The sequence below is a fragment of the Paramisgurnus dabryanus genome, chromosome 4 (assembly GCF_030506205.2).
Source record: "Paramisgurnus dabryanus chromosome 4, PD_genome_1.1, whole genome shotgun sequence".
In the NCBI taxonomy this organism is placed as follows: domain Eukaryota; kingdom Metazoa; phylum Chordata; class Actinopteri; order Cypriniformes; family Cobitidae; genus Paramisgurnus; species Paramisgurnus dabryanus.
The window spans coordinates 736,912-760,736 of record NC_133340.1 but is presented as its reverse complement, the minus strand read 5'-3'; the positions used below and the strand labels follow the sequence as shown (position 1 = coordinate 760,736).

General features: G+C 36.2%; 3 protein-coding genes across 6 annotated transcripts in view; 1 reads left to right on the top strand and 2 right to left on the bottom strand.

Annotated features, from left to right (window-relative positions):
* The window catches only part of LOC135785885 (adipose-secreted signaling protein-like), a 260,005-nt gene that overhangs the window by 4,660 nt on the left and 231,520 nt on the right, over positions 1-23,825 (bottom strand). The window lies entirely within an intron of this gene.
* Positions 15-8,817, top strand: f8a (coagulation factor VIII associated). The gene is made up of 12 exons (XM_065295511.2): positions 15-139; positions 1,409-1,455; positions 1,541-1,613; positions 1,720-1,879; positions 4,481-4,549; positions 4,689-4,809; positions 5,144-5,236; positions 6,487-6,551; positions 7,955-8,036; positions 8,123-8,169; positions 8,245-8,300; positions 8,388-8,817. The coding sequence occupies exons 1-12, from the start codon at positions 81-83 to the stop codon at positions 8,467-8,469; spliced, it is 954 nt and encodes a 317-aa protein (XP_065151583.1). The 5' UTR covers positions 15-80; the 3' UTR covers positions 8,470-8,817.
* On the bottom strand, positions 9,469-16,473 carry emp1 (epithelial membrane protein 1). Of its 4 annotated transcripts, none has more exons than XM_065295518.1 (5): positions 16,323-16,473; positions 14,031-14,132; positions 13,853-13,961; positions 13,539-13,679; positions 9,469-11,609 (listed from the first exon to the last, which is right to left on the bottom strand). In XM_065295518.1, exons 2-5 carry the CDS (start codon positions 14,106-14,108, stop codon positions 11,449-11,451), a joined length of 489 nt encoding a protein of 162 aa, XP_065151590.1. In that variant the 5' UTR covers positions 14,109-14,132; positions 16,323-16,473; the 3' UTR covers positions 9,469-11,448. The 4 variants fall into 4 exon arrangements, with proteins under 4 accessions (XP_065151590.1, XP_065151587.1, XP_065151586.1 ...); XM_065295515.1 differs by lacking the exon at positions 16,323-16,473 and adding an exon at positions 15,976-16,316; XM_065295514.1 differs by lacking the exon at positions 16,323-16,473 and adding an exon at positions 15,816-15,969.

Genomic DNA, 23,825 nt, shown 5'->3' with positions numbered 1-23,825 from the left:
ACTGGCAGCTCAGTTTACATCCAATAAAACAGTCGTAACAGAACTTCCTGTTTCTTGCCCCGCCCCCTCAAGTGTCAACAATGGCAGCCGAGGGAGATTTTCTAATGCGCTACCGAGCGGTGTCAAACAAACTGAAGAAGTAAGAGCTTCCACAACAGATTTATTGATGACTTTATTGAACTTTATTTTATTATTGGTGATACATTGTTATTTTTGGCAGACAATTAATTTAGTTAACGACAAAGAGGATAACCAGTGTCATGAAAGCACAACACTGTCCTGACTAGCAAGTCGCTAGTCTACTACGTTAGATATATCAGTCAATTTCTTATTGTAGAATTAAGAAGTTACCATAATAGAATGACGTGATATTAGATGCTTTTCTATCATGAACAGATTCGCTTGCATAACGATTATTTACAGAAATCTTCGTTCGGAAATCTTTAATAGATCATTACCAGTTCAGCGCGATGCCATACTGTGGTTTAACGTTTATTGTTTAAAAATATAGAAGGGGACACACAACGGTTTTTATCTGTTTTATCTGCCTTGAGGTAATGTAACTGATGTATTAAGGCAAGATAGGGGCCGTCTGCAAAGAACAAAACGAACAAAATAATTCTATTCTATTCTAATCTCCAAATGCTTCATATAATGAATTTAATGAATTTTAATATAAAATATATCTCAAATGTAATATGTGTGTCTTGTTACTGATTCCAAGAAGAAAATTTTCATATTAGGTGTATTCACAAACTATAGCACATCAACAGTTATTGAAATACATCAACTAAGAAATTTTTTTAAAGGGGGGGGGTTTAATGGTATTTTATGCATTCTGACATATTAACACAGTTTAAGTTGGATTTCTCATGCTAAACATAGGCAAATTGTCAAAAAAAAAACAAAAAAAAACAGTAGGACGTATGATGGAGTATTTCTGTACCGAATGCACTTCGCCAGGGTTCATGCAAGATTTTTTTCAAACATGAAAGAATCATACCTAACAATCTTAAAAAATGACTAACAGTGATTTCAGATCAATAAGGACTTACTGATCAAAAGCCGTAGTACATGAAATAGCTGTGAATAATATCGGCTGTGCGATTCAGAATAGTTATCGGTCACGTATTATTAGTGTATATCGGCATTTATCGGTGCACCCCTATAATGTAATCGACACAAACATGTTGTGAATCATAAGTTATCCAGAGATAGTGGGATAATGCTTTTTGTGCGTTGCTTGCTTGTCACTCACTATAGCTGATCTGTTTGATTAAACTGAAGACTGTTTGGATATATGTTGTTTGGATGTAATTCAGTTTAAAAATTTAATAAAAATGCTTGCAGTTTGGCGTGTCAACTTGATGTTGATGGTTTGTTTGCTTTTCTACTCCCGTCTCCACAGACGTTTTCTTCGGAAGCCTAATGTGGCAGAAGCAAGTGAACAGTTTGGTTAGTATTGTGTTAGAAGAAAACTGAATAAGAACCTGTCACCAGATAAGGTTAACACACAACTTTGCATGACATCTATCTTTAGGTCAGCTGGCCAAGGAGCTGAAACAGCAGGACTGTCCTCAATATGCTGCCTTCTGTAATCTAGCTATGGCCCGGTAAATAGCTTTGATCTGTTCATGTTTTGATTCAGAATGTTCATTATCTGTTGAATGTGATCACTTCTGTAGGGTAGTTGAAATGGTATTTTTTCAACGTCTGCAGCTGTGAACAGACGCTGTTCAATGCCCCAGGAGAAGCCCTGGCTCTGACCGACGCTGCCCGACTCTTCCTGGCTTCAGAACAGGAAACGAGAGCACTGAGAGCTCCTGGCTTTGATGAAAACATGCAGGCTGCAATGAACTGCTATAGTTTTTCTATTAAGGTATTTATAGCAATCAAATTTATTTTCGGTTATTCACAACCTGCACATGTTATTTAATAGGTTATAAAATACATGTTATTTCAAAAGCATATACACTTAGAGCTATTACATCATAAGGACAAAGTTTAGTACTCTAGATTATTGACTTTCCTGCTAAGTGTTGCTTCTGCTCAGCTAAAACCACTTTCACACGGTGCATTGATACCATAAAATTGCAAGAGTGCCCTCTGTGAGAACACTAGGGCTGGGCAAAAAAATCGATTTTTCGATTAATCGTTTTTTAAAACGTGGCCGATTAAAAAACGATTCTCTAAGAGCAGAATCGATTTTTTTTTTCATATTTATTTCCGCAAACATTGAACGGAGGAATGGAAGCATTTTAGATTTCACAAGCAAGACTTGTGGCTTTTAATTTCTTTTTATTAATTACCCACTTGTAAACTGCTGTTCACTGTTCTTTTTTATTAATATAGTATTTGTATTAAATCTATATTCATTGAGTTGAATCGAGAATCGAGTTAAAAAACCTACCTGAGAACCGGAATCGAAAATGTAATCGAGAATCGGAATCGAATCGATTTGATAGCTTGTGAATCGAAATCGAATCGATCTGGAACATCTGAATGGATACCCAGCCCTAGAGAACACAAACACTTCCTGAAATTCATCCTGGGATAATTCTCGAAATTGGGACATATTAATATTTCCGTAACATTTCCAGAACGCATGAACGGTATGCGATCATGATAGCACATTGCACACTATCAGATAAACTTCACAAACAACGCTGAGAATGCAGAAAATCTCGCGAAGATCTCGCAATGTTTCTCACGTCCAAATGTTGACTTCACAGTAAAAACAAACATGGCGACCAACAGGCATAAAGAAATGTCATTAATACAATGGACTGCTTTTTTACATCTCTGTGTCATGTAGTTGTTATAGATTTATCTTTCATCTGCTCGTTGTCTGATTGGGTATTGGTTTGTTTCACGAGAAAGTCTACAGCGTATGTGCGTTTGTCAACAGGGTTTTCCCCCACACAATAGGATTTTTGCTCGATTTGCGATCGGAGTGGACCCCCTTGTGTACAGTACGTTCCTTCGCGGCCCCCCAAAGAAAATGTATGACAAAAAACTGTTCTAAAATGTAACATTTTAATTAAACAAAACATATTAAGTTATACCGAGTAGTGCTGTTGGTTAGTTGCCTTATTTTTTTGGTTTAATTACACAGAATTCATGATAAATTAATGTATTTTATAAAATGTCATAAAACTGGGCCCCCCCCGGCACCATCACGCGGCCCCCAGTTTGAGAACCACTGTTCTAGCGCACCACAGGAAAATCTAATAAGATAATTGGTGCACCATGAAGACGATGGGGACTCAAATTCCAACCCGAATATGTTGTGGTGTGTACTTGGCTTTAATAGAACAGTACAGGTTGTACTAGTTTATGATCAAATTAGAAAAAGTGCATGCACGTGGTTTCTCAAGAGAGAAATCATAGATGAAAAGCAAACTTAAGATGCTGTGTAACAATATCCTTTAAGTGCATGACTCAGTCCTTCCAGAAAAAGTTTTTTTTTGTGATTGTTGCGGGCAAAAATCCTTGATCTTGCAGCACGTTTTCTTAAAAAATGCAATGGAATATGCCGGATATTTATGCAATTTTATGCAATGAAACTGCAGGAACTTTTGAATGATGTTCACGTCACATAATCAAGTCACTTCATAACGTTCCTATGGCAACAGGAAAAATGGCTGTGCTTGTGTGAAGTAAATGCAACATTTTTAATCTTTCTGCTAAGATATATGTGATTTTTGCTACGAAAATGCAGGTATTATGAAATCAAGCATGCCCCGCATATTTTGCACACGGAAATCTGCAATTTATACTGCGAAAGTGCGGCATATTTGGCTGATTATGGTTAAATCATGCGATCGCATAATCACGTTTTTCTGAAGGGACTGGTGACTACAGTTACATTACACATCATGGGTCTTTACGGGATCTTTACGTGATATGTGTGATAGCGCGCACAAATTCCAGAAAATCACTTGCTGTGTGAATCCCTGTAGCATTCTCCATGTATTTTCCTAAATCATCAAGCCCTCATCCACATATTGTTACTTGGGGTGATGTTAATAACTAAGTTCTCACTGCAAGTAGTTCAAAATGTAGCTATAGTTTTGAGAAACAATCACCCAAGAATGAAAATCTTGTCATTATTTGCTTACCCTTTAGTTATTCTAAACCCGCAATTTTTTTTACTCGAGCGGAATCTGAAATCAGATATTATGTCTCCATGCACTAAGTGTTATAAATTGATACAGGAACGAACCGAATTGTACACTTAAACATCCTCCACCATAGCTTTAAAACATTGACGCACATTATGAGCGGTCATGAGATGTGAACTCCAATGTGAGATTTGAAAGCTATATGAAAAGCTTAATTTGAATTTTAAATACAGAATTTTTATATATATATATTAGTATACTCCACTGTATTAAGAATACTGAAATCTTGCAATCACAAGCAGATTTTGTGTTTATTTAGATGTTATACTACAAATAAGTACTTATATATTGTTTAGGTCTATATTGAGATGAATCAGCCTGTTATGGCCGCCAGTCTCTCACTGGAGCTTGGCAATGCTCTGAAGGTGAGACTTAAATTATTACAATATATGAAGCAGTTTTTCTTTATAAATCAGGCTATTTGATAATTGGATATTTTTGTTTCGCAGGACTTTGTCATGATGTCTATTCTGTTTGTGGTGTTTTTTTAATATTTGTGTGTAGGAAATGAACAGACCAGGAGAGGCGATAGTTCATTTTCAGAGAGCCGCAGAATTGCAGATTCAGACTCCGATTGAGGCCCTGCTGTCGCTGTGGGAGATGGCCTCCTGCAAAATACTAACACGTGAGTTCAAGGATCATTTTAATGGCATAATATGATGACACTTTTCTCCCAATTCATATAGGGGCGGTTTCCCGGATAGAGTTTAGACTAGTCCTAGACTAAGGTAAATGTAAGAGCTGTCCCAACTGAAAACAACTTGCACTGTTTTGCTTCAAACTGCACACAGGTAATGTTTTTGATGAGGCATATTTGTTAAAACTAATCATATTTCCCAATTAAACTAAGGCCAAGTCCTGGTTTAAGCTAATCCCTGTCCAGGAAACAGCCCCCTACATCATTAGTGAGTTGAGATGGTTGTTGCCACAGTAACAGTAAAGTGACGTTTCATTGGCAGGTGATTATGACGGTGCTCTTGCTGTGCTCTCAGAAATGCAGTTGATGTGTCAGGAGAGAGGACTACAGCTGCCTGGGACCAACACTCCTGTCGGTATGAATCATATAATGATTTGTGACTGATATTCATGCCTGTCAGTAGTCAGGGCACTAAATAGGGAGTCGGCCATTTCAAGGGCTGTCTCAATAGCAAAATCCTTTCAGTGCACAAAAATTCCCACAATGTAACTCCAAAACCAGTGAGTATCGATGGTCCCCATGTTTCCTTACCGGAAATCACTTGACCTTTTCTTAAGCTTCCCACCGAAATCTCGTGAGCCAACACAATAAACTTCATGAATCGTGACAGAACTTTAAAAAAGACAAACATTTGTTTCAGTTTTAAGATAAATACACATTGCTAAACAGGCAGCTACTGAGCCCCTAAGGTGCACGTGAAACTTTAGCTTTCTCGTGCGCACGCGAAACTAAACGTTATAGTTTCACGTGTGTATGCGAAACTAAACTTTTGTTAATTTTTGCTCCATGTCCCTTTGGGCTGCGTAGGAAGCTTTCAGTGCGCACGCAAAATTGTCACGTGCGCACGCGAAACTAAACGCGATAGTTTCACGTGCACACGCAAAACTAGACTTTATTACATTTTTGCTCCATGTCCTCTTAGAGGCGCCGTAGGAAGCGACCACAAGCAACTTAATATTTAAATGTAGTATTCCTCCAAATTCATGCATGGATATGTAAGAGAATAAGTGTTTTAATAATATAAGTGTTTAAAAATTAACTGGTTTTGCCAGTTGTTGATTAATAACAGCTCTGAATTATCACAACGTGCCTAAAGTGATAGTTCACCCAAAAATGAAAATTCTGTCATCATTTACTCACCCTCATGTTGTCACAAACCTGTATAAATGTCTTTGTTCTGATGAACACAAAGGAAGATATTTTGAGTAATGTTTGTAATCAAACAGTTCATGAGCACTATTCCCTTCCATAGTAGGAAAAAATAATACTATGGAAGTGAATGGGGCTCACAAACAGTTTGAATACGAACATTCTGAATGGTCATCAGAACAAAGAAATTTATACAGGTTTGTAACAACATGAGAGTGAGGAAATGATGTCAGATTTTTTCATTTTTAGGTGAATCATCCCTTTAAGCAGTCACGTCACAAGAAAATAAGTGAACAGTGTCCCAATGTGAAGTGAGCTAGGGTCCTTACCAGTGCCCGAACCTGTGTACACAATATATTGATTCATACAATTAAGAAACAACCATATTCTGCTGAAAACCATCAGATTCATGCTTGCTTTACATTCCTTGATTGTGTTAATGTGTGTTAATTTCAGGTGCGTTTATGGATATCATAGCAAAGTGCGAAATCTCCAGGGTATTACTGCTTATGCTGCTTGAGGTAAACTAGATATTTTTAAAAATATCTGTAAGGGTCACTAGGACTTTGCAAAGCCATTAGTTGTATAAACAAATCATTAGTGTGTTTGTTCAATATCTGCAAATCACATTATTTGGGTAAATGACGTGACGTTACTTATTTAGGGTTCAATTAAATGTAAAAGGGTTAAAATTTCAAAATACATTTGCAGATTACTTGCATGCATTCTCTTTTTTGAGGACCAAGTCTAAAATTTCTGGTTTTATTTTATTTTGAGAGAATATTTGTGGGATAATTGCAAAAATGTCAATGTGGTGTAACCGCTCTGTGTCAGTTGGTGTAACACTCACATTTCAAAGACGCATTAAAATGTACATTTAGAAATAAATAATAAAATGATATTTTAAATTATGCTTACATGTCATCAAGGTATCCACCCTGATGGCAAATATTTAATATTTCTCATTCTTTGGCGCAACTGGCGGTTTCACCATTTGACATTTTCAATTCAATTCAATTTTATTTATATAGCGCTTTTCACAAAAGTCAATTGTTTCAAAGCAGCTTTACATAAATAGAAGCAGTGAAAAGCACAGAAAAACGACAGATAGCACAACAAAATACATGATAGCATGAGCAGTTAAATTTGCTGCGGCTATGACTCAATATTATAAGTACACGTATTACTAAAGCAACATCTAGAAGAGGAAGCTAAGTAAAGCCCAAAAAGGCTGCCTCCCCGGGGTGAAAAACCCCCTAGGAGAAAAAAAACCCCGGGCTTTTATCCGAGGAAAAATAAGTCCTAGGAGGGAAAAACCCTTGGGAGAACGGATAAGGAGATTTAGCGGAGATTAAGCGGGTTCTGCCGGTGATCGTTGGTCAGGCAGGTTCAGGTCCATTCAGTCGTTTTTATTCATAAGTCCACTTTTTATTGCATAAAATCATCATAAATACACTATGTGCATTGAAATAGTACCGAGCCCCTAAGGTGACATTGGAGTAAAAAAAATCTAAAGTTTAGTTTCATGTGCTCACGTAAAACTTTCATGTGCTCACGCACAATTTTTTTTAACGTTTAGTTTCGCATGCTCGCGTGAAACTATCGCGTGCTCACGTGAACCTATTGCATGCGCACATGAAACTTCCGCTTTCAAGTGTGCGCGCGATAGTTTCAGATGAGCATGCGAAAGCTTCACGTGAGCACGCGAAACTAAACTTTAAAAAAAACAATTCTGCACATGAAGGTTTCGCGTAAGCACATAAAAGTTTCGCGTGAGCACATGATACTAAACTTTATTTAATTTTTGCTCCATGTCCCCTTAGGGGCTCCGTAATATAGACCTGATGCATGCTTTTAAAACAAGTTTTTTGAAAGGTTTTTTTAATTTCTCATCTTGCCAGACTGACCCATTTATATATTTTAGCCTCCACCTCAGAAGTTGTTACCTGAGCATGCTCAAACACTAGAGCGATATGCCTGGGAGTCATTTGACTCGCACAGTCAAGGTAAGGTATCTTCTGGCCTATAAACAACAAAACTTTTTTAAAATGTGGATTTTCTAAATAAACTCATGTTGAATTATGTCCTCTAGTAAACTTCCTCCCAGAAAATGTGTTCCTTCTTCTGCAGTCAGTTGTGGTATGTATATGTAAAAACGTCAGATTTGTATTGTGCTAGAATGCCTGTGATCTAAAATTGAGGCTGAAATTGCAGATGGCCTGTCAGGAGAAGGACACTGAATCCTTAAAGGCTCTGCAGACAGAACTATGGTGAGCTTTTTGCATTGTATAAGATTAGAGTCTTGGCAATGATGTCATCTTTTTCAAATGCATTTCTCATTTCCTTTCTTACAACAGGCCGCTCCTTTCGGCAGAACAGAATCATCTCTTACACTTAGTGGTGCAGGAGAGAATTACACCCTCTGGTCAAGGTATATGATTCAGTCCCACACCCCCACAAAAAAAGCCTTTTTGGAACATTCCTATGTCAGACTCTTGTGAAATTGCATGAGGACTGTAGAAGGTCACTGGACCTATTAAGTGTGTACATACACATGTGCAAAATTATTATAATTCCTTTCAAGACATGTATATTGTTTTGTCTCCAGAATTGTTATTTGAAGAAATACTAGCTTCCAATATTTGTTTGTACATTTTACCTTTCATTTTGACTTTATTTACTGGAATGATATTATATTAAGGCAAAATGCCTTTGTTTTAACTTATTTAAAGTTGTTAAATATTGAGGTTGTAAATAAACTGACAAAGGAGATGTTTATCAGGTTTTTATTTCTCAGATTATTATAATTAAAATGAAGCTCATCTGTGGTTTATACACTAGCATCGCACTGAAAAAATACAGCTGATCCTTGTCATTTACTGTCAGTTTTTAAAATAGAAAGATTTCTAAAGATCTCAAGCATTTCTGAATGTTTGGTCAACCAAACACAATAAGCAGGAACTAAATAAACCAAACCTTCATATTATTAAGAGCATCTGTTGAATATTACTTTGCTCATATCAAATATGAAAACATGAGTACTGAAAAACAGAGAAATGGCTTTCAAGATTCTTTCAGACCATTCGGTGTTGTAAAATCAGAATCTCACGAGCCCTGTTTACACCTGGTATTAAGATGCATTTTGGTCAGACGGATCACAAGTGTACAATACTAAATATAGGTGTGAAATGTTTTGAGCTCATCCCCTTTCGACCACATTTTATCGTTCGACACGTATCAGTCCTGACTTCTACTGCAAACCCACAGTGTTTGGCACAGTCTTTAGGCTATCATTGATAAAACTAAAGCGCTTGCTCTCCACCTCCACCTTTAATTGTTTCTTTCATTTTTATTTCATCAGTTTTTCTAAAATTGTACAGTACAATACAGGGTTCCTACGGGTCCTTGAAATAATTCAAGACCCTGGGAATTAAAAAAAAATATATACATACAAAGATACAGGTCATTGAAAGTGCTTGAATCTATTTTATGCAATTAGTTTTCTGGAAAAAAATCCATATTATTCCCTGTGTAGTGTAGGAAAATATCATAAAATTTCTGGCCTTTTAAGCACACATGCTGAGCTGTTTACTTTAAATGCTTATATCTTCTGTATGCGAATGTTGATTCATACCAAAATGCTTTTTTGCATAGTTGTGTTTGACACATGAAAACGTCTCGGGTTACGTGTGTAACTGTTGTTTCTTGAGAAGGGAACGAGACGCTGCGTCTCCCTTGCCATACTTCCTGCGTCCCTGTAACGCGCCTCTGGCAATATTTCAGATAGCGATATACTTCCTGGCTCCCGCGTCACCCTGTCTTTGTCGTTAAGCCTCACCATTGGTTGAATTTGATATACACATTCAGATGCACTTACCCCTGGAGGCGGCCCCAAAGTGTCACCGCAGTGACGCAGCGTGAGTTCCCTCGAAAGGGAACTGTAACAATGTATCTTAAAAGGTAACACGATGTTACCTTACTCTCACTTGAAATATGTTCCCCACATTTAGTCCTTGAATTTGAGGGTATTGGACCTGGAAAGTCCGTGAAAGGTCCTTGAATTTGAAGTTAAAGGGACACAAGGCAGCATTTTTATGTTAATAAATCATCTTCGTAAGTCGGTATATGGTTAAATGACTCATTACATGACGAATGAAGACTCTCTCGCCTGCCCCTACCGTCTGTAGGAAGAATACCCCACTTGCAAGTTCGCTGTATCCGACCCGGTGTCCTTCAGTCTGTAAAGTCTCAGATATAGAAAGCATTTACTCCCAGACACTAGGGGGAGCTAGAAGAGAAATTATACTCAGACTTGCCTTGTGTGCCTTTAACTAAGGTGTGGGAACCCTGACAATACGATGTGCACCATGTTTACTAACAGCACAACTAGCGGTACCCTGACATAATAGTTTGCGTCAACTTAAACCTGTCATTTTTCCTGCTCGTGTTTTAAGGATTCGAGACCGTAATCGGGACAAAAGCAGTCAAAAGGTGGGGGAAAAAGAGACAGATAAAAGTTTAAGGTGTGTCGCTCTCTCATCCACTTGTGTTCCGATCAACCAAAACGCATCTTAATGCCAGGCGTTATTGTGCTGACAGAGTTCTTCGGGTGATCATCTGACCTCATGAACATTTATTCACTATATTCATGCTATTCTAATGATAAGCATAGCAACAAGGTTTGTGGTGCTATTACAGTACAGGTATCCTGAAAACCAAGTGTCTTCACCTTAATGCACACAAACGGTTCTGTAAATATGGTAGTGGAATGCTTGTACAGTCAAACTTTTCATGACTGTGTATTTGTAAAATAAACAGCACCATAGACTATCTGGAGCTATAGATTATACTGTGCAATTGGTGTCTCTTGAAAAGAAAAACACTCACTAGAATAATTTCGGTGTAATGTCATACCAAAACAAACGTGTGTTTGTTAAGCATAGGCTATTTTAAAGTGCAAGTGATGTTCTACAGAAACATTCTCTTTAAAAGTTTACTCTTTTGTATGTACTTTATATGTACAACTGATCTTTCTCTTGTTTATACATGTTTAGATACATTTTTTACATTTCATTCCTGCATAAACTTTTGTATATGTACACTTTATCACTTGCATTCGTACCCTCTCGTTGCCCTCAATGCATTATGGAACGTAAACCCAGCCAATCCAAACTATTGTATTACACTTAATAAAAATGCAAAGATTTATTTTAATTACATTTCCCTTTAAATGTTGGGTAAAACCTTTTATCTCTGGCGACATGAATCTTTTGGACAAAGGTTTAAATGACCTGCAATTATTAGTTGTCCAAATTTTCCTCTACTCTACCAGAGGCCTGTAACGTTCAATAAAACATATTTCTTGAAATTTACAGCACCTACAGCCGCAGATTAGCACTGAGAGCGAGGGTCAAGATTTCAATCCACTCTTTTGCGCAGGACAATGTACATAATTCCAGTGAAGAGGGTCAGCAGCCAGCCAAACCAGGCCATGATGTAAGACCAACCGTACCAACCGTCCTTCTCACCTCTGTGAAAGTGATCGGTGTAGACTGACAGAGCCACCATTATGCAGAAACCTAGAGAGGTAAAAGAGAGATGAAAATTTCAAAAACGTTTTCCAGTCCCAATAGACCATTTCGGAGTAACGCGCAATGTAAGTGGCAGAAAAAGAGTGGAAATGAATTAGACACGAGTGAAACGAGCAAGATAACTCACTAGAAAATGTCCTGTTGTGCTGTTAAGTGTCAGAATAAGAATGCCAAAAAAGATGGCCTTCATTTTTATAGAATACCATCGTCGAAGATACCATTTCAACATAAACGTAGGTGTTTATGTTTGCAATAAGCCCTTAAACGGACAGACTGGAGGGATGAAATTATCTGGAAATCTAATAATTAGAATAGAAAGTAAGTAGAGAAGATGTCCGGTGTTCTGTCAAAGTCTTTTCCCTCTATGTGTTTCTTATAGCGCTTTTATCACGTTACATTTATAATTTATTTAGAATAAATGTTATTTTTATACTGAAAAAGCAATAATATCACCTTTTTTATATTTCATAATGTTTTCGTTTTCTATTATTTCTTGTTATTTCCTTATATCTAAGCTTATGTCTTCTTCCTGTTTATGAAATATTTCATAAACGTTTTATATAGAATACATGATAGAATTGCTTTTAAATGTACTTTAGCAATTCAGACTGTAAAAATAATTGATTTAGCAAAAAATAACAATACATATACATTACAACGCTATAAGAAACATTGCACTAAAGGGAAACATATGGGAATCAGACTTCGACAGAACACCGGATCCATAAAAATCACGGTTTAATACTAAAACACTTCTCACCGCTACTGCGGAGATATCACTTTCTGCAACCAGTTTGGCCTCGCCCACAAAAAATGTCATCTCTGTTTGCAAACACGAAAGTGGTCTATTGGTGGGGACGATTCATACTAATAATACCTGTCTGAAATCGTTTCCGCACGAGAGCGCCCTCTGGCTTTGGATGTAGTGGCATTTCACCATAATTTATTAAAAAGCATAGCAAGCAAATTGCACGATTTATCATCCCAGCAATTTCCTTATACTTAACACAATGAACGTTTGTCATAACTAGTGATGCAAAAATGTGAAATATGGTTTGTAGCTAGATAGTCAAGTCACCTATTCATCAATAATCATTTTATCTAATTTGTAACTAAGCTGTTCATTGCAAATAAACTTATTAGTTTTAGAAGACATACTGGGCGACACTATGAGATACCAGAGATTAATTTCAGGGAATTTAATCTTGGTTATTTGTATAAGCCAAGTGCATTATATGCACGTTGAAGTACTTAAATAAAAAAAATGAAAACTATATTGTATGGCGGAAGAGCACTTACTTTGCAGCACTTTGACCTTGTGCCACCATACTTACCCGTGTAACTACTCATGAAACAGTCTTTAAATAGGGAAAACATGGAAATGTTTGGTGGCTTCTAAATTCATCCCTGTTTGGATCCTAAGGAATGAATGGGGCTAAGCTAAATGCTAACACATTCACCACTCGCTGTACAAAGATTTAGTGCATGCATTAAAAAAAGATAGGGATGAATTAATTCGTCTTAGTTGAGGTAAGAACATAATAAAATATTGAAAAACGGTGTGGTTTCCTTTAAGGTATTCCATTAGGCCTGTCTGAAAAGGCCTTTTGTGAACCCTGATGCATTAGTTACAAATAATATGTTTGTTAATCCTTATCTCAAGAGAATTCTCACACATCTTACGAGTCGGCTAATTTGTGTGAATTGTACAAAAACGTTTTATTAGAGAAAAGCAATAATGGTATCCCACCCCTAAACCAAACATCACAGGAGCAAAAGCAAATTGTAAAATCAAAGTTCATCGTACTATGTATGAATTGCCATGAGATTAAGTTGGTTTTGTTACACACAGCTCTGATACAAAGGAGACAACTTCACCAATCCACTCAAATACTGTGTCCAGACACATGAACTTACAGGATATGAGTTGCACAACTCCAGAGATGGTGAACCGCTTCCCTTTACCCAGGGTAAAGAGTTGAAAGATGAAAACACACAGTGACAACACAGCAAACAGACAGGCCAGCACTGCGAACACCTGTACCGCCTTCAGATAGTCTAGAAGAAATGATCAAAGATTAATTGTGACCCTTCCTGTGAAAACCCAGCTAAAGTCATTTTGGGAGGGGGTTGCTGTTTTCTACATACAAACATATATGTATTTATGGTGCAGAATAATTGGAAAACAACTACGACATTGTTACTCCTAGGGAATGAATTGTTTGCCTTACCTTTCCTGTAGGAGGTGGGTATATCCTTGTACACCCAGACATTATCATTGTTATCCATCTCCCATCCACCCCACAAATCTGTGTAAAGGGTGTCTGTAAACCACCATGCCTGATCAAAGCAGAAGTAAAGATTTTATTACATATAAAATTACAAAATATCATAAATTATTGACCTTACATCATCTATGGTTGCCCAAAACAGGAAAAAAATCGTAGTTAGATGAAGCAAACAGATTCCTCCCAAAGCCTTCAGCATATTCAGAGGATAAGAAAGCAGCTGCTGTAAAGAAAAAAATACAAGAGTTAGTGATATGCATATTTTTGTGACCAAGGCCATTATGTACTATAAAAATAACTTGATACACCTATGACATGTCACTTTATTTTATAAAACCTATTTAGTTTACATACATTTTCAATATATTTAAAGGGATATTTCACTTTAAAATGAAAATCCTGTCATCATTTACTCATCCTCATGTTGTTCTAAACCTGTATGAATTTCTTTTCTTCTGATAAACACAAAAGAAGATATTTTGAGAAATGATGGTAAACACACAGCAGTAAGAGACCATTGACTTCCATAGTAGGAAAAATATTTTGGAAGTATTGTGATAAATGACTAAGAAAATATTTTGATTAATAATGGTAAGCACACAATTGAAGGTACCTATTAAAATCCATCATATTTTTTATTCCTACTATGGAAGTCTAAGTCACTTACTGCTGTGTGTTTACCATCATTTCTCAAAATATCTTCTTTTGTGTTTATCAGAAAAAAGAAATTCATACAGGGTTAGAACAACATGAGGATGAGTAAATGATGACAGGATTTTCATTTTAAAGTGAAATATCCCTTTAAATAATAATTTGATATCGCAGGAAAAAGCTTATACGGACATTCAAGATGTCTGTTAAATGAAAATTTAGAGGTCAGGTGGTGCAACAGGAAAGACAAAGTGTACAAATGCTATATGAATGCCCCTAAGAAATTAAAAATAAAGCTAAATTATTTTAATAAGAATAATTTTAGTTTAAATAAATGCAAGCTATGCTTGTTTATAATAGTTATTAAATGTATAGTTCTCAAATGTTAGTTTTATGATAAAGATGTTTTACACTTTTTTTAAATGTTCTGAAATTGTTGTTCAATAAACAAAACTTTTTTTATTTTAAATAGGCCTACGTTTTAGGAACTTGTTTAGATATTGACCCACAAAGTTTTCTGAAATTTAGCAGCTAATCAATACACATCCATCATATATGAAGGGGGTTTATGATCTTTTGACATTATCCAAAATGCTTATGCGTCACTTTTCATATGGGATGCATATATGTCCGAATTTACAGATGGATAATATGTTCTCTACCAATCTAACCTTTCCTCTTTGGTCTCTAGTCTAAGATGCCATTTTAAAGTCACGTGGTTGCGCTGACAGGTCATTTAAAATGCAAACAAACACTTTCAAACAAGCTATAAGCAAATCATCTCTAAAAAATTCATCATATATTTCTAATGAATGCTGTTCAAAAAAGTAAAAAAAAAAAAATGCAGCAATCAGAGTACAATAATCAGTTTTTATTGTCAACCGCCAGCCAGCAAATCTACATTACACACAATAGACGAATGGACAATAAATAAAATGCCGTAAGAAGGAGGAAAATTTTATGGCAAACATATGCTTCGTCACCTACCTTATGCAAAATACACAGACATAAAATCGTCTGACAGAAGAAATTCGTGCGTCATACATTCATTCAGCTGTAGCTTCATTAAACACTGCATCAAATTTGCATCAATATGTGATTAATTGCATTTTAGTATATATAATCATTTCTTTTTGTTATATCGATTCTGATTCTTAGATGCCTTATTTGAATAATAAATAACTTTATTATATAACAATTGTAACACCTCACCATCACTATTGTACAGCAATGCCAAAGATAAATCAAATGTTACCTTGTGGTATTTTAAGCTCTGAATTAATTTCTTGGTTTTCGTAGTCTATCTGATGGCCCAGCATCCGAGAGAACTCACGTTTCCCGCATCTCGTCCGCTGTCTCGCCCCCCTCCCACACTCTTTGCTGCATAGAAAACCCCACCCATCCCAAGGACTTACTTTACGTATCCCACATCCAGACAGCGAAATCCTTGAGTCCTTTATGTCGCTCACAGGAAAGTCATTCGTCACGTAGAGTATTTATGCTTTGCCAACCCTTTGCCAACCAATACTTAATACACTAAGACATTTTATTACATTAAGTGTATCCGTTGCGCCGCATAAGCTATGAATCTCAGTTTAGTTCCTTAAGAGTTTGCCCTATTTGCCTAAAGCTGTGGTGTGCAATACACAGCTGAGCTGCCGGTCTATTCGCATGTTACAGCATCCATCACTTCTGCAGACACACAACGTCCGCGCACTCCAGACTCGACTCGTCTATCACACAAAATTGCACTGCGCTGTACCTGCAAGGTTACGACGAACTACTGAAGCGATCATTGAGGCTGACTCCGGCTATTCGCAGCTTCTTTGACGCTGTTCATTCCACCTTAAAAGACGCGACGCCTTCGCGTTAGCAGTTATTATTCACGCTCAACTTAGGGACCGTGTCTCTTTTCTCTTATTCGTGCTGTTTTAAGAAATATTATTATGTGTCTATTTTCAGAAAAAATATATAAAAATGAACAAAATCTGCATACAGAAGAGAGGTTGTTTTGCTGTTTTCCCAGCTAAAAATGTTCAGTTCCCAAAACGTTCCCCTAACGTTGGTTTTTGGTTCCCACAACGTTATTTCCCAAGGTTTGTTTTTGCTTAGCCAGGAAAGTTTTCTTTACAGAAACTGAACATTATTTTTAGCAGTGGGGAACCTTCAGGGCCTTCTACGCCTTCGGAGAAGGCCTTAAAAAAATAATTAAAAGATTTATTTATTTTTTAAATAAATAATATAGTATTCAATAAAAATATGTTTTTACATTTTTACATTTCTATTTAATTCAATTTAATACAATACATGTAATATATTTTCTCTCATCTATGTTCTAACGTTAAGCTTACTGTCAGGTTCATGTCATGAAAACATCTAATCCAATCAGAATCGTCTGTCTCTATTAAGGCCCGGTTATCTGGCTCATTCATTGGTTAGGACTTCATAAATCCCAGGGAAGGCCAAGCTATGTGTTTTGGTGTGGAGAGTGACGGGCAAATTGACCAATCACGTTTTGATTTCAAGTGGGCAGGTAAAAAACAAAACATTGTAAGCCTTCATGAAGTCCTAAGCATGCAACAAACTGGATGCGAGCTGCCGTAAAACACCAAAGACGAAGATCATAGACCATTAATATTAATACAGTCTAATGGCCCGAATCTCTGCGGTGAGAGTGGTTGAGGTAAATGGCGGAAAACGTGATTGACGTTGTGGCTAGCTTGATAGGGCTGAGGTAAAAAAGAAATTACTTAAGTGCGTACTCGTGAAGAGCACAGTCGGGAGAAGCGCGTGCAGAGGAGCCTGTGCATATGACGCGAACACAAGAAAAATAATGGGTTTAATTATACTTTTACTTCCTGACAGTTTCACTTGTTACGTGAGGATAGTAATGACTGACAGACGACGCCGAATTACATACAATATAATTTCTTAACTAAATCTGAGAGAATGCGAAAACATTCAAATATTTTTTTCCTCGCTATACCCGATGGGCAGGGCGGAGATACATTTTGGTAGCCCGACAAGAATTCGCAATAGCCCCGGGACCTCGGGGCTCGGGCTAGTGATTTTGCGAGCCCTGGATATCTTATAACAACAGTTATAAGCCACAAGGAGGTGCACTGAGAACGCAGGGTGCTATATTTCCCCTTATGAAAAAGACTAACAAGGTATCCTACAGCTAAATATATATTTCCAAAAAATAAAAAATAAATTTAAGAACATAATTTAAGCTTGTTAAATGCAAATTTCAGAGCTCAAGACTTCAGCCGCAGTGAAGTAGTATGGCTTACTAAAGAATTTAAAAATAACCACCCTGCAATGTTATGGGAACATTATTTTATGGTTGCAAAAAATAAAACGTTCCCAAAACGTTAATATTTGGTTACCAAAAAATAACCAAAAACGTTAGGGTAACGTTCTGTGTTTGCTGCGTTACTGGCTGTCTAGTGCAGTTACAACAGGCTTAAGTTGATGTGCTTGAAACTGTGGACATGAGAGAGGACTTTTGAGGAACCCAATCACTCCCTCCCATCACCATTCTCTGTTATTCTGTTTATTTTAAGTTTTATTTTGTTTATAATAGAAACAAAATAAGCACGATCCCTTAAAAAAGCACAAATAAAGAGAAGCGTGAGGGTGAATAAGAAACTGCCAACAGAAGCGTCACGCCTTTAAGGTGGAACGAAGTAGTTGGATTCAGCCTCGTCATCTAAATTTGAAGGAACTCTAAGCGATATAAAGTGCCCATTTAAAAAGCGCAAAGAAAGTGATAAATTATCATTATATAAAGGTATGATATCTGAAATACAAAAATTAAATGCATTTAAAATAAAAACAACATATAAAATAAAAAGTATTATTTAAATTTAAGGCACAATATGTAGGATTTTTTACACTAGAGGTCGCTATTTCACAAAAACACAATAACATACACTCAAAAAATGGGTTTTGTAGCACTGTTCATTATACACAAATATATTTAGTCACATTAACACATACACATTTATTTTTAAGACAAAATACAAGTGTAATGTGTTATGCTAAATCAATTTGTTATTCACTCTGGTTTACCTAACTACCTATCTTTAAACTAAAGTAATTGGTTTACTTTTGCGATAGAGATAGACCTATTATCAGGTTCATATTCCGGAACAGAGGGGGCGGTAATGCTCCATTAAGCTGGTTGCCAACCGCCGGTAAAAAAAAGAAGAAGAAGAAGAAGAATTTTTTTCAAACTAAAGGATGTGACGTCATTTTAACGACTTCCACGAAGACGGCGCGCAGGTGATGGTGTGGTAAGTAAACTAAATACGTTAATTCTTCAATCCATCTTAAAACATTGTTGAGGCAACTTTATTTTATGTTTAAGGCGATGGTGTTTGTTTTTGATGGTGATGATTTCACGTCATTTGTGCAGCAGTGAGGTAAAGTGTGTGATTTGTGCGTTTCAAATGTAATGGAGTGCTTCACGCGATCTGTCGTGTGACGTGTTTAAACCGTATTAAACGTGATGTACTCGTGTTTAAACAGTATTAAACGTGTTGTTCAATTTCGGGCCATTATTAGTGTTTTATGATAGCAGCAGTGTTGTAAACTGCGTGATTTGTGCGTTTCAAAATGAACGGATTGCTTCACGTGTTCGTGGTGAGTTGAACTTCGATTTTCCGTCGTGTTCCGGTGGTAACGTTAGCCATTGAACTTGTTTTACTGGTGATAATAGTGCTTTTGAAACGTATTTTCCTGTGTTTAGTCAGAGCATTTTCTCAAGGGGTTCTTAAAGTTTATTTTTATTTGTTACTCTGAATGAATACTTAAAGTAAGTTATGTTGAAATGTAAAATTTGTGATCTAAAGCAGTGGTTCTTAACGTTATTCCTGGAGGCCCACTGCCCTGCATGTTTTGTATGTCTCTTTTATCTGGCAGACTCAGTTCAGTTCATTGAGATCTCTTCTAATGAGCTGATGATTTGAATCAGGTGTGTTAAATAAGGGAGACATACAAAATGTGCAGGGCAGTGGGCCTCGAGGAATAACGTTAAGAACCAATGATCTAAAGTACTAAAACATGAAAGACTGCTGCACGTGCGTTGTGGTGGTTATCATAGATATCATAGTACGTATTCTAATTGATATATTCAAGACATGATTATATGCTCTACTTGTTCATTTAAGTAGGAATTATGCTACAGATGTAATATTGCATGACGACAAAGGCCCACTTTCACTTGTAATTTGTGTGCATGGCATGCAGTGCACTGTCATCAGAAAAAGAATACTTTGCTGACATAAACAGTCACTTAAAGAAGAGTAAAACGGTATTTTGCATGTTATCAGGTTGTGTTTTCCAATCAAATGTCAATGGGACTTCTATATCACACAAAAACAGAAAACACAACCAGTGAGTGATTTTAAGCCTGGTGTAGTGTCCATTGCTGAAGTATTACAGGAGGTCAAACGTTTTTATGGTGATGAGGCAAGTGATGCTTTTGTTCATGACTGAAGCCAGATGTGTTTTATTAAAACAGATTATTTAAACTAGAGCATATCACACATTTTTTAGGTAAACTGCATTGTATGTTAAAGTCTGTCAGTGCCTATTTTAGTTAGCTAGCTGATGATTGATTATCCATTGCTTGAGTTATATGGTTGGTGCTTTGTTTGGTGACTTTGAAAAGACAAGTCCACCCATATTGTAAAATATGCTTTTATTTTGTTAAATGGACAATTCATAAGTTAATGTTTTTTTAAACCATACTTACAATTGATTTAAAAAAAATAATTAACTAAATTTTACTTGTTTTCCACAGTCATACCACAATGACTTCTCCAGTCTGGCTAAAAGTTACAAAAGGTGATCCTTCAGTATGCCATTCCTACTTCAGTGAGTCAAAGGACCTGTCAAAGGAAATAGAAAAACAATGTAATCTACAAGGACATTTAAGGCTGCAGTTCATGGATTCTGACTTGGGCAATTAGTTTTTAAATCTCATGTACACATCTGAAATTCAAGACAAAAGTACACTAAAGGTGGTATTCCTGACAACACCAAGTGATTGTGACAACTTGCCCCACCACAACTGAACAGTTCTCAAAAGGAGTACCTGCTCATCACCAGCTCTTTCACTTTCATCCTGTGACACAGTATTTTGTCAACCCCATCTACATCATTAAGCTCTGACTGTGTTGCAAAAGTGTGTCTTGCCAAATATATAACAAAACTGAGAAAAATTGGCTGTAATGAAGTGAAATTAAATTTACTCAAGCCCAAACCAGCTGGAATTTCCAGTGCTGTTTACCATATATATATATATAAAAAAAACATGCAATGCTGAGGTGAACTACTGCCCTTACCATCCATAAACGGAGACATCCAAAACACTGGAAGTAGTCAGTTTAATACTTCTGTCTGAAATTAAAAAGAACAATAAGAAAACATTATGAATGCTGATGGACAAGACCTTTTCTATCAGGAGACATGAGGTTGTCAAGGAATCGCCATCAATAGCAGATTTCAAAACTAGATGGCCTGCTCTTTTCAGAAGGGAAGAGGTGAGTGAAACGTTTTTGAGTCATTTATGTTTAACTTTATTGGTTTTGTGGTAACAATAATTTATTTTGTTTTGTAGATTTGTGCAGAGTTTAAAAGAATCACAACAGCCCCATTGGTGTCTACATACTTGGCGAAGATGAATCCATATTCTGCAAAGCTTATAAGGATCTATGCAAAACGAGGAGTCGTCAATGGACAGAGAATTAAAAACCTGCTGGTCTCCACAACACGGGTATGATGAACTGCACTCATTAAAACCTTATAATAAAACTTCTTTTTGCACTGGTGAAATTGGAATTAGAAAGTTTCTGGAACTTGTAAAAAAGAAACATAGGTACAGTTTAAAGTGTCCCTTTTTGTTGTTGTTTTCCACTTACATGCTTTATTTTGCATAATAATCTAAAAATAAAGGTAAATGTTTACCTGATATTGTGAATGCTACAATTAATAAAATTTTGATATTTTCATATTTAGACTGACAACATTGATCAGACTCCGATCTTTCTTTGTCTACCTGAATGAAGACCCGACCAGTCTAATTAAAGAGTATTTGGTAAGTATATGTGCATATATATACTTTGCTGTATTATCAAGGAATTGAAATGTTGTGGTATCCCAGGTGAAAAAGTAGTACACTTCCATATTGTACTTACAGTGCTCTATTTTAAACTAATTTATACTTGGTATACTAAAATTTATTCTTTAGTACTTTTTAAGATGTTCTTAAGATTATCTAAGTGTACTTATTTGTGCTGTTTTGAGACAACATAATTATGAACTAAAATGTGCTTTGAATATACTATCTCTGTATTAAAAATGTATTTAGTTAAAACTTGTAAACTTGAACCCAACTTTCATACAAAGATGGGTTCAAGTTTAGTACGAGTGGTACCTAAATACATTTTTAAAATAGATTTTTAGAACATTTTAGTTCATATTCATGGTGTCTCAATAATAGAACAGGGAAGTACAATTATACCTTGTTCACACTGTCAGTCTAAATATGATTTTGGTGCATATTCGAATCCATCAATTCCAATTCAATCACATTTAGAATGTGTGAACGGCCAAAAACCACATGAAATCAGTGTTTTTTCAAATCTTTTTCAGGCTACATCCATGGGTGGTTTAAAATCCTTTTCAGATCGCATTTCTGGAAATCCAAGTCAGTCTGACCGCTCTGATCGCATTTGTGTAGCTTTTCAGTTATGTCATGCTGTTGCGTCACATAAAACGTAAACACGTCAGATGTTGAGGCAGATTGTCGTGCCAACGCAACGTCATTGCCATAGAAACATTGCAGATAATCCAGAAAACGGCAGAACGCTACAGGACGCACAGAACAGTTGTGATCCACAATATGGACAATGAGTTTGTCAAATCGGATATGCCCTAAAATCTGATTTAGACTGACATTGTGAACAATGTACAAGATGTTTAAGATTATCTTAAGTAGTACAAAAGAAGAATTTTTTGTATACTACGTACAGAATTAGTGCATGAAAATAGAGCACTTTAAGTACATTATGGACGTGTACTTTTTCACCTGGGATAACTTTTTATTTTATCTCATCTCCACTCATGGTATTTCAAACCTAGGAGTTTATTGCTAATGCAGAAAACAAGATATTTTAAATAATGTTGGTAAGCAAACAATACTTGCCCTCTTTGACTTTTTGGCTGTTGTACATTATGTTTTACAGAATCAAGTGATGTGTTGGTTTTGAATAACATTAAATGGTAAATGAGATTTTTCTGACATTATTAATAAACATAAAATAATTTTATCATTGTCATTCTCACCTGCAGGATACAGATGCACCCAGTACCCAGGAGGCGATCCAGAAGATGGTGATGGGAGTGCTTGTTGTAAAAATGTATGGTTCAGACATCGAAGACAGCCCAGCAGATGTTGGAGTGTTATTAAAGGGATTAAGAGTTCTCGGACCTCAACAACAGTGTGTATGCGACAACCATGCTGATGGGACTGAAATATGAACTGAACTTGAGCTACTTTCCCGAATTCAGGTACACTTTTGAAGTATTGCAGTTGTTGTTTCTGGAGCTAGATGGGAAGTAACTATCTCATAAAGTTCAGACGCTGAAGACCAAGCCTTTTGCAGATGTTTTGAAAGATGAAATATTAAAACATTCCTATGTAAATGCCATGTTTTTGAAATGGCAGTACAATAACATTCAGGAAGTAAGCAGTGTCGTCAATTTATTTTGATAGTTTTGCAGTGTGTTTTTATTTAATTAGATTAATGTAGAGTTGTTTAAAGCTTTGGCTGTACGTAAATGGTCCTGCATCTAATTTGTCATGGAATGTTAACGTTTATAATGTTTTTACAGTACCATTTAACTTAAAATTATACCAAAGTTGTTGAAAAATCTTTGAAAGTCGCATGTGCCAGCTCTCTGAATGGAGAGCAACCTATTTTGTCAGTTAGCATTACAGTTGTGTAATACTGTTGTTTAATTATACGTATCCGGGGGCTTGAAAAAACTGCCTGAATGGTGCTTCGTGCATTTCATTTGTCAGTAAGTGTAAAAAATTGTAATGTTGTTATAAGGTTACATTGTAATATCCAAAGTCCTTGAAAAACTTTGCAAGTTTTTCAAGTTGATGAGTGCATCTCATTTGTCGGTATATCCTTTACGGTATCTGTAGTTTAAGTGCAATAAACATGGCTTGAAGAACTGGTGTCTGAGA